The sequence below is a fragment of the Chanos chanos genome, chromosome 9 (assembly GCF_902362185.1).
Source record: "Chanos chanos chromosome 9, fChaCha1.1, whole genome shotgun sequence".
Classification (NCBI taxonomy): Eukaryota; Metazoa; Chordata; class Actinopteri; order Gonorynchiformes; family Chanidae; genus Chanos; species Chanos chanos.
Window position 1 is genome coordinate 24,140,461 of NC_044503.1, and position 11,261 is coordinate 24,151,721.

The 11,261-nt window shown below is 46.2% G+C and overlaps 1 protein-coding gene across 5 annotated transcripts; it reads right to left on the bottom strand.

Annotated features, from left to right (window-relative positions):
* Positions 1–1,821: 1,821 nt before the first annotated feature.
* brd2b (bromodomain containing 2b) lies at positions 1,822–11,161 on the bottom strand. 5 transcript variants are annotated; one of them, XM_030785651.1, is made up of 12 exons: positions 11,050–11,161; positions 9,376–9,673; positions 9,061–9,198; positions 8,259–8,406; positions 7,781–7,980; positions 6,750–7,235; positions 5,673–5,801; positions 5,114–5,368; positions 4,426–4,676; positions 3,698–4,014; positions 3,181–3,306; positions 1,822–2,263 (listed from the first exon to the last, which is right to left on the bottom strand). In XM_030785651.1, exons 1-12 carry the CDS (start codon positions 11,079–11,081, stop codon positions 2,130–2,132), a joined length of 2,514 nt encoding a protein of 837 aa, XP_030641511.1. In that variant the 5' UTR covers positions 11,082–11,161; the 3' UTR covers positions 1,822–2,129. The 5 variants fall into 5 exon arrangements, with proteins under 5 accessions (XP_030641511.1, XP_030641509.1, XP_030641507.1 ...); XM_030785649.1 differs by having other exon boundaries at positions 5,102–5,368; XM_030785647.1 differs by having other exon boundaries at positions 5,102–5,368; positions 7,781–7,986.
* Between the last annotated feature and the right edge of the window lie 100 nt (positions 11,162–11,261).

Genomic DNA, 11,261 nt, shown 5'->3' on the forward strand with positions numbered 1-11,261 from the left:
ATAACATAACCGTGGCTGAAAATGGTCTAAAAGTTTGAATTGGTTCCATCAAGACCACAGTATTCTGAATGTTCATGCATGGTGCTTAATGGAGTCCAGTTCTTCTTTCTTTAAACTATTTTTGGTTTCCTACCCATAAAGTGTATCTCATTACAATTACAATTACAAACCTGCGTCTTAGATTTGCTCTGTTTTTATGGAATAAAATATTAGGAGAAAATAAGACAAAAACACTTTTTTTAATCAGTCTCTGTATTTGCAATCCCACCAAAAAACAAACAAAATGTACAAATTCAAAGAACATAAGCTTTTATACTGTATATACATACACACACACATACATATATAATGGAATGTTTCTTCAGCCTCAACTGAGTCTCAATAGTGTGGTATTAATGCAAATAATTTTTAAAAAATGGTTTTAAAAAAATCAGGATGTGGAGATGGTTAGTGCAAATGAAAGAAAAAAAAAAGGGTAAACAATATTCAACTGTTTGGATGTTGCTACATCTATGTACAATTTCTTAATTTAAAAACAAACAAACAAAAAAAAAATCAAATTGCTTATGTCCCTTGCTACTGTACATGGTTTTCTCCTGAACATGATCACTCCCAACAAACAGATGACTCCCTCTCCTGAATGGACAATGTTTTTCAACCATTTCTCATTGTTTTTCCAAACCATGTTGAAATAACAAACAGCAGTAAAGAATATTCTGGAGAAATGATCAGCGCTGCTAGCTGTTAAATTACTGAGGGGTTTTTTTTTTTTTTTGGCCAGACTAATCGACATTCGGAATTTGACGGCAGCCATGACAACTCCAGTTGTCGACGGCGTGCAGAAGTCCGTGAACGAGCTGGATTCTGCGCCGGCTGCTTTACATGATGGCTTTCAATGGCATTTACAAAAAAAAAAAAAAAAAAATCAAATCGCATTCAGATTCATTGTTCGGAGTCAGAGTTCAAAAGTACGAAGGACGTTCTCGATCGACCGGCTACCCTAGAGAACATAATGTGAGAATACACAGACGTAGAAAAAGAACGAAATCTTAAGGATGGTCATGAGGAACAAAAGCAAAGCAACACAAATCACTTTAAACTGAAGCACAGCCTTTCAAATGTCTGTAATTCACTGATAAACTGTTTCAATAACTGTGAGACTGCTAAACTAAACAATCACGTGTCTCCATTTGTTTATACAATAAGGATCCTGTGGATAAATTATTCCGATAAACTTTTTTTTTTTTCTTCTTAAACCTTTTATAAAAACAATTCTATGGCTTTGCCAAAACAGCATATTGTACATACTTAATCACAACCTGTTCCTTTTTACAGATCGTCAGGACGACGGTCACATGATTGCGTAACTAAGGTGTCTGAGATACTTCTGGAAAAGTCTGCTTTAAACAACCATTAAGGAAAAAAACATGTGCTTTACAACCTACTTTCAGCTCTAGATATGATATAAAGGCTATTTAGTCCGTTAACATTAAATAAGGACCACAGTGAGGTGGCACTAAACACCAGACATTTTGAAGCCAAAGAGCAGGAGAAGAGGCAGACCTGTAACTTGGGTGATGAAGGAATATCAAAATAAATATTTTTTTATTGTGTTTCTGGTCTTTTGACAACTAAAGGACAGCAGTGTGACTCTTCTGTTTTCTCCTTTCAGTGTCCCACTATGGGCATTTCCGTAAAAGCCTTCTTTATAAAAGAAAAAAATTGATTCTATACACTATTTACAGCAATTTACAGCAAAAAAAAAAAAAAACACACACGCACGCACGTTCACACACACACACGCACATACACACACACGCACACACACACACAGAGAGAACAATCATAGAGATCTGAGTGACTTATTTCAGCAGATGCGAGTCTCCCTCATGTCTCAGACAGCAGTGAAATGAGCAGAGACACTGAGACCAACTCCTTTTCTATATTTAACAAAAAACAGGAACAAAAGCGCTCCATCCCTTCGTCTCATTGGCCGTCCTGCGGACGGCTCCGCCTCCTCCTCTGGAACGCATGAGAACACGGTGGGCTTGGACAGACTCGTGCTGGGAGAGCCCTCCTCAGTCTCTGTTTCTCTCTCTCTCTCTCTTTTTCTGTGTGCTCCTGGCTCATCACCTGGAGTCCGAGTCGCTGGTGTCAGAGGAGGAGGAGGTGGAGGAGGAGGAGGAGGAGTCGGAGCTGGAGCTGCTGTCGCTGAGACGGGAAGCCACTGGATGAGCCTCTGCTGCCCCGCTGGGCTTCTCCACTGAGAGAGAAAGAAAGAAAGAAAGAAAGAAAGAAAGAAAGAAAGAAAGAAAGTTAGAAACTATTGTTGAAGATGCTGAGGAAGATAAATTTGTTTCCATTAAGGCAGAACGATATGGATGAAATACATGACGTGCGATAAACTCGGTTATTGCCGAGACGATATGAGACGCCATAAAACAAAGTCTACAGTTTTAATGTGCCTCTGATTGTGCTACAACTACACACCCTGAAAATGAATAAACTGTGGTCGCCCTGTAACGATATTAAAATCATTTCAAGCTGTTTTTCACTCTTATTGAACACCAGATACATATCACCCCTGAACATTTTGGCTATTTCCCAGAAAAGGGGTGGGGCTTTTCACGTCCTATGTAAATGACGCTAAACTCGGCGAAGTTCTGGCAACGGGCCGCTGGTGTGAAAGGAGGAATCCACTGGTATGATGGGAAAAGTTAATCCGGCAACGTTTTGGGTCTGACATCAGAAAAAGGGGCTAATAATTCCCTCTGCCTCTCGCCTCATCCCAATCAAATCAGGTGGCTGCACACATGGGTCTCTGTGCTGTGGACTTGTGTGTGAATAATAAGAGAGCAGGGTCACTCCTCCCCTTTACACTCCCCCCCCCCCCCCCCCCCCCCCCCTCCCCCGTCAACCGTCTGGCTTTATGAATTTTGTCTGCTCTGATATTGCATCATATCACGATGATGATAAAAACATAATAAATCCCTAAGGCCTATTATGTCTTCTCGTTTTGTTTTTTTTTTACAGCATGTTTATGGGCAATGAAAAGGTCATGTTATCCTGACAAAAGAAAAGGAAGCTGCTGACAGCGAGATCCGGGGCGGGGGGGGGGGGCATTAAAGGTGGCTGAGCTTTGGGTCTGTGCTGTCTGTGTCCTGTAGGCGACATCCTCACCTTTGGGTTTGGTGGGTTTTTTGACCGAGTTTAGCTGGCCGCTCACGTCCTGTAGCCTCCTCTCCAACTCCCTCTTCTTCTCTAAAGCCAGCTCCTCACGAGACTTCCCGCTGCTCTTCTTCACCACTACAGAGAGAGAGAGAGAGAGAGAGAGGGTGTTACACCAGTCAGACACAGTCCACACCCATCAACTGGGTGCTGAAAATGCCCCATCTGCCACAGCACAGTCCATATGACATTCATGTCTTTTCTCTCCAGTCACACAACACGTTACTGAATATGTAATCTCTGTCTGTGACATGTATCCACATGTTCTCACGACAAACTCAACCTCTCCCGTCAATATTACTCCACTCCCCCCCCCCCCCCCAATTCAACACTGTGCGAGAAAACACCTTAAAAACCCGTAAGTCATTCGCTTACTTACTGCTTTTCCCCCCAAACCAAAGTAACCTTAACTACAGTCCCCTGCGTGAGGCCCGGACTGAGGGAGGGCGCGGGGGGGGTTCAGACTCACCGTACGGTTTCCGTGGTTTCTTCCGCAGGCATGTCATGACGTAACGCTCCAGCTCCCGCAGCGTGGACGGCTTGAGCGTCTCGAAGTCGATCTCGATCTCCTCGGGGTTGGTGTCGCGGAGCGAGGGCTCGCGGGACTGGATGATGTGGACCACTCGACCCAGTTTCTCTCCGGGCAGCTTGTTGATGTCCAGGCTCAGCTGACGCTTGTCGTCGTAACTCATGGGCTGGCCCTCCTCTTCCTCCTCCGAGTCGTAGTGAGGAAGCATAGAGGGAGCCAGGGCGAAGCGCGAAGCGGCCTGCGCCTTCTTCGTGGTCCTGAGAGAGAGAGAGAGAGAGAGAGAGAGAGAGAGAGAGAGAGAGAGAGAGAGAGAGAGAGAGAGAGAGACCTTCAATAAGACCAACAGGTACAGAGAGTTCTAGAAAGAATGCGACACAGAATTCTTCAAAAAAAATCTTCACTTTATATTTCTGGCTGGCCTTCAGAGCAGTTCTACCATCGAGAAAAAACCCTTTTGTGTTCCTGATGTACGAAATAAACTGAAGTTTAATGGAAACTGCAGAAAGGAGGAGAGAGACCAAGACCGCGAGAGGGAGCGACAGAGAGTGAGAGAGAGGGGGCGAGAGAGAGAGTGAGAGTGAGAGTGAGAGTGAGAGAGAGTGAGAGCGAGAGCGAGAGAGAGTGAGAGCGAGAGAATGGAGCATCAGAATGGACTGTTCTTCACTTACTTGGCCTTGCTGCTTTTCTTAGCTGGTCCCTTCTTGCCCTGGGTGGAGGAGGGCGCCGCCTTGCTGGCTTTGGTCTTGGGGATTTTGGCGGGTTTCTCTTTCTCCCGTTCCTCGCTCGCCACGCTCCTGCCCGTCTTACGCTTCTCCGGCTTTTTCCGCTTCTTCTTGTCTTTCTTCTTCTCTCGTTTTTTCTTGGGTTTGATGATTGGGCCAGAGGACAGAGCGGCAAGCTGCTCATGCACAGCCCTGAGCTGAGAGAGAGAGAGAAACACAGCCATGAGAGCAAAACTGCACTAAACATCACCGGATACCATAACAACAAAGAACAGCAACGCAACACGTGCGTGTATGTGTGTGTGTGTGTGTGTGTGTGTGTGTGGGGAACGCTAGTTCGTACATATATTTATGCATGCCTGGTCCAACAGGTGACCATGACAGCCTAAAAAATTAAAGCAGTATTTGAACATGAGTGTGTGTGTGAGAAAGAGTGAGTGCGAGATTGTGTAAGTGTGAGTGGGTGAGTGAGGAGTGAGTTGATGTGAGTGTGAGAGAGACAGAGAGAGAGAGTGTGTAAGAGAGAGAGAGAGAGAGAGAGAGAGCAAGAGTGAGTAGTGAGTGAGTGTGTGTGTGTGTGTGCGTGCGTGTGTGAGTGGGAAAGCGAAGGCTGCGTCTCTACCTGCGTACACACCTGGTCCTGGAGCTGAGCCAGGCGCTGGGCTCTCTCCTCCTCGCTGTCAGAGCTGGGGCTGCTCTCACTACTGGGTTCACTCTCGCTGCTCGGCTCGCTCTCCGACGAAGATGACGACGAAGAGGAGGAGGAAGAGGAGGAGGAAGAGTGGTGCATTCCCAGCATGCCCACTCCACGCCCCAGAGACATGGGAGTCATGTCCTCCTCCTCCAGCACCTCATCAGGCATCTTAGCAAAACGGAACTCAAACACATCCTAAAAAGAGAGAGAGAGAGAAAGAGAGAAGTAAAACACTATACAGCCAAGTGCACAAAGATCACATTCAACTGTTTCAGTGGAAAGTAGTACACTTCTAATACACTTCTACTACACCTCTAGTACACTGAGGTAATGTGTCAAAACATAACAAACTTAACATTTCTGCTAGCATTAAAAAAAAATGGTCAAAACGAAACTGGACCGGTTCGAGGTTCAGATGCACAAAACTATAAACCCACGTTCCAAAACTGCACGCACTTTACTGAGGTTTGATACCTGCCCCCGTCATTGTATAGCATACCTGTAGTTTGCGCGCCATGGCAACCACGTCGTGGTCTGGAGGGTTGTACTTATAACAGTTAGAAAACATGAGTCTGACGTCAGCACTGAACTGCTGGGCATCGCGGTACTCCCTCTCATCCATCTTCCTCTGAGTAGGGGAGAGAGAGGGAGGGAGAGAGAGAGAGATTATATTTGACAGTCTGTGTTAATAATCTAATCCATTTTCCAGGGTGTTTCTCAAATCCAAGAACACATTGTCTCAGTGTAGCCCTGGGCTTTACCCTCTCAGTTCATTAATTTCATTTGACTGATTAACGCCGCGTGGATTAACGGACCAGACAGGCCGGAGTTGCCAGCGATGGGTCAGTACCAAGTACCAAGCCTTTTCGTCCAGTCAACGTCCAGGGCATGGTCAGAAAAACAACCAATCAACACGCTGACAGTTTTATTACACACACATAACGTGTGTGAAAGCGTGTGTCTGTGAGATTCACTCTGATTGTTTAAAGATCATCCTGGCCTAAGATAGTGGGACTATACCCTCCTGGTACTTGACCTGCCGGTTCTGGACAGTGTGCAAACTAACTACAACCAGCAAGGCTGTAGCCCAAAGTAACGCCGTACTACAGGACTGGCATCGTCCAAGACTGCAACTCTGTGACCAGAACTGACACACGGAACAAGGAAACATTTTTGAGTCACCATTCATGCCAACATTCGGCGATTTGACTCCTCAAGTCTACAGTACTATCAAAAGCTTTTTCTGGTTAGGGTGTGCACAGATGGTACAGATTTTGATGTGTCTGCCTGTGTGTGAGTGCACTGATTGTATATTGTGACGTTTGTGTGTGTGTGTGTTTGTATCTAGAGTGCAGTTTTAAGTTGTACTGGGTAGTGTGTGCACATATGGTACTGTTTAAAGAGTCCGATGTGTATGTGTATGTGTGTGTGAATGCACTGATTGTATATTCTGACGTTAGTGTGTGTTTGTATCTACAGCGCAGTTTCTAAGCTGTTCTGGGGAAGTAGGTGCACATATGGTACTATTTAAAGAGTATGATGTGGACGTGTGTGTGTGTGTGTGTATGAGACTCACTTTAATAGTGCTGAGGTCCATCGGGTGTTTAATTATGTCATGATAGTCGTGCAGACCCAGCGTGGAGGCGTCCACGGGTTTGTAGAAGGGCCAGGCATAGGCGGCGTGTTTTTTGGATAGCAGCTCTTTCAACACGCCGTTACAGTAGCGCAGCTGCGGGTTCAGTTTGCCCCGCCGGGCCGGCTGATGCTGCTGCACCGAGTCCGGGAGGTCCTTCCGCGGCGGTTTGATCGGCCGGCGGGAGAGCGGACGCCCCATGATCTTGCCCGGCATGACGGGCTGGAGGTGGACCGGTTCACCCACCCCCACGCCCCTGACCAGACCCAGGCCCGGTTTACAGTCCATGGAGACGGAGGACAGGGACAGGGGCATGTCGGCCGCCACCCCCCGACCTTTCCCCATACCCCCCATCCGTCCCGCCGCCGTCATGGGAAAACCCACGGTGGTGGGTGTGGTGGTGTCCGCCTTGCGCTTCACGCCCTTCTTCTGTAAACACCGGATGAAAGACAGAGAGAGAGAGAGAGAGTTTTCTCTTAATTCCTTAATTACAGGACGCCGTCACATAAACGTAATTTAAGGAAACTGTTGCCTTGGGTACTGCAAAAGCAAATCACTGTGTGGTGTTTGAAGAGTTTTTTTAAAAAGTGCATCTGTATTACTGAACGGTTACAGTGAGTGATAAGCAGCAGGACAAATCCCACATGTTCAATTTATTAATCCATAATAAACCTGTCGACAATTCACTGGTGATGAAAACGTCAAAGCAACTCAATTTAAATAAGAATCAAACAAATCATCAATGTAAAGAATGAACGAAGGATGTTTCTCCTACCAACAAAAAACAACAACAAAGGAAAAACATTCTACAACAAAAACCAATTAACCTCCCTATAACACAGAGCACCACCAAAGAAAGTCTCTCTGTACAAATAAACAAAGGGTATTTCTCTCCAAACCTGCAGATGTAATCTGATCTGTGTACAAGAGGGTGGGTTTCTTGCATGTGTGTGTGTGTGTGAGTGAGTATGTACCTTTGCAGTGGGCTGCGTGGGAGGCAGGCCCATCAGGGCAGGAGGAGGTGGAGGAGGAGCGGGAGGAACAGGAGCAGGAGCAGGCTTGCTGAGCAGAGTCTGAGGAGGAGTAGAGAACCGGGAGTCTGGAGTGTCGGGGGAGGAGGGAGAGTACGCGGACTGAGAGACCGCGGGTACCTGGTGAGCACTGGTCACACCTCCTCCACCTGGGAGAGAACCAGGGAGTAGACGAGAGAGGGAGAGAGAGAGAGAGAGAGAGAGAGAGAGAGAGAGAGAGAGAGAGAGAGAGAGAGAGAGAGAGAGAGAGAGAGAGAGAGAGAGAGAGAGAGAGAGCTTGAATTCCTCAGTAAAAGATGAAACAGACACAAAACATATTTCAACTCCGATTTCCACTTCACACAGTGCAATGGACCACTCTCCCCTCAATGCCCGTTGCCCCTTTGACCTTAGTGTTTTTGCTGCCGTCTCGAGGACTCACCTCTGCCCCTGCGGCCTTTGCCAGGTTTACCCACTCTGCCCCGCGGAGCAGGCGGGGGCAGCTCCACCTCGTCCTCGGGCATCTGGGCGACCTTCTGCAGGAAGACCTTCTCCAGAGACTGGGCCATCAGGACTATGTCATCTGTGGGCTGAGAGTCAAACAGAGAGAGGAACCTTACACCTCCAACCAGGCTATACACACAGGAACACACGCGCGCACACACAGTACAATTTAACACCCTGCCGCACACTCTAACAGTTCTGCTTCACACGGTGAATAATTACATTTAAATATAGACTACAGCTCCCAAGGAGAATGTGCGTCACAGACAGGCTCACTGATTTTTTGCATCGCTTTAAATGTCTATTTTAAAAAATAAAAACAAAACCACAGCTCTGTGGTTGGTACATGTTATACGCAGTCATGTGATCTACTGGCAGCGATGGTCAGGCATTCACGCATCAGTAAGATCTTTTTGTGTCATCAGGAAATGATGAGGGTAAACGAAACTGGGGTTTGATCAAAACTTTTGCCCAGTACTCAAATCTCCACCACATGTAGTCAAGTCATTTCCGGCAAAGGCCGGTAACGTTGGCCTTCTGCTAACCATTTGAAACAGCCTCTTCAAAACAGCCGAACAGCAGGGTTAAGGTGCAAAGACGAAAAACGGACATACCTATCCTTTATTCTAACATAGCTTTCCATACTGTAATAGTGACATGATGAGACGGGTGAGGAGACCCTCACTGTTGCTGTAACTGTGCTGGTCGGTTCGCTGCTCTGCACGTTCACACACACACACCTTATTGTAGATGTAGCAGTTGGTGAACATTGTGTTAAAGTCCTGGATGCACTCGCTGGCGCTGCGGTAATAATTATTCTCCAGACGTTTCTTAATGGTTCCCATGTCCATCGGCTGCTTGATGATCTTATGATAGTCCTGTGTCGGACAAAGAAAATTATGCTTTTAAATAAAAGTAAGAACAACACACACATACACACAAACAAACAGGGCAAAGAGAAAAAATTGTAGACCCAGTTTTTCTTTAGAGTAAGGGCAGAGAGAGAGGAAGGGGGAGAGAGAGAGAGACAGAGAGAGAGAGGAGAAACCACTCACAGGCAGGTTGAGTCTGGCTGCGTCTACAGGTTCATGAAAAGGCCAGGCGAAATGGTGCCGCCACAGGGCCTTGACCAGAACCTTCTGGAGAAACTGCAGCTGGTTGGTCATGCGGCCCTGTCGGCTGGGGTCCTTGACGGGGGGCTGCGGAGGCGGCGGGGGGGCCGGCTGCGGGGCGTGAGGCAGCGCCGGGCTCTCAAAGCCCTCGAAGAGGAGGGAGGGCTTCCGGATCCGCTTCCCAGGGGCCGACGTGTTCTGCTCCATCCTGCCCACTACAGACAGCCCCACGCCTAAAGAGCTGCTGAAGACACCACAGCGCCGCCACCATCCAGCCGGGAAAAAGAGAGAACAGAAAAAAGAGAGGACAGAAAAGAGAACTGTGGTCAGAATCTAAATTAAAATTTTCAATTGATACAATTCTTTTACAAGTGACAAAACAGGAGAGGTACAAAGTGGTTACTGCAAACTAGTACAGCAAAGTACAGTTTACTACAAGAGTAAAACGGAATGCAGAACTAATAGTGAAACCCAACCAACTAAACCATCATGAACTACACTTTATTTATCTTGAATTCCCAACGTTACATAACAACACCATGCTGGGTAAAGAGTGTAGATGTCAACTACGCAGGCCAAGTCTTAAATTCATACCGAAACGTTTTAATTCGCTGGCTTTAGAACATTTTAAAATACGGTAACGTTCACTGTACACTTCAAGGTTTGATTATAATGGACTGAAACACATTACGAATGGACACAAAACGCGCCGGGTCATGAGGTATGAGTCACCTTTTTGCTGCCCCGCCCCTATAATGTTTGTAAACAAAAGCTGATACGAGCTCAACAATGGCTGCACAACCTTTTCTACAACGGTCCAATGTTATCGTTATCAATCAAACGTATGTCTCAGCTCTGAACAATGTTTAGTTAACGGACTTCAGCTGTCATAAGTCATATGAGAGAGAGAGGATAAACCCAATCACGTCAGATTATGTGACACGGTGGAGAGGAATGGTCTGTTGTGCTTTATTACAGAGCATTTCAAAAGGGTGCAAGATAACTCTATTAAACGCACACACACGTCTTACGATCCCGAATCTACATCAAACTAGAGCATTCCCGCTCAGTGCCCGGTTAACAAGCTAGCTCGCTAGCATTACTCTGGCCTATGCAACTACTACTAAGTTAGGCTAAGTTTACAATCAAACCAAGCTATGTTTTTCGTGCTACTTTGAGTTTACAATCATATCTATTCGTAACAAACACCTTGGGACAACCTAATATGCCCTTTACACGTACAGTTAAGTGACTGAGCTGCTAATATAACGTTGACTAGGAGCCATGACATCATGAAAATGGCGGCAGCGCAGTGGTGCGGGTTCAAAGCCCCTTCAAAACAACCCGGATGAATACACATCCACCCCGAACAACAAGAATAAAGAAAACTTGGCCTTTTAAAAGCGGTTGTTTTACACACAATCTTAGAGGTAACTTAACTCATTCTTCCTGATGAATGAGCAGATTGTGTGAAACACTGCCATTATAAACATGTTAACATCTCAAAAACATCGCTCTCTGATGAGTAACAAAAGGGCTTTAAATTAAAAAAATACATGATCTACCGTGAAAATGCCACATAGAAGGTAAGCATATATAGAACAGCATATCTTGTACCTGTCCAGAGACGGGTTGACTGCCGTCTCCATGAGGATGGATCAGGATTTAAACGTCGACCGATTATTTTTTTTTAGTTTTCGTCCCTCTTTTCTTGTCATTCAACACACGATATCCCCACTGTCTCCAACAACCGAATGGCGCCACTTCGCTTCCGCTTTACTCTTTATATATCCATTGAAGACTGACCAATCCTATTCAGGGCCTCCCCA

What these genes read in the sequence shown, in the direction of transcription:
- brd2b (XM_030785646.1), bottom strand. Translation starts at nt 11,081, where the DNA reads ATGGAGACGGCAGTCAACCCGTCTCTGGACAG. An exon ending in GTCAACCCGTCTCTGGACAG is followed by an intron (nt 9,677 to 11,049) that starts GTACAAGATATG and finishes TGGTGTCTTCAG; the next exon opens with CAGCTCTTTAGGCGTGGGGC. An exon ending in AAAACCCACCAAACCCAAAG is followed by an intron (nt 2,264 to 3,180) that starts GTGAGGATGTCG and finishes TTTCTCTCTCAG; the next exon opens with TGGAGAAGCCCAGCGGGGCA.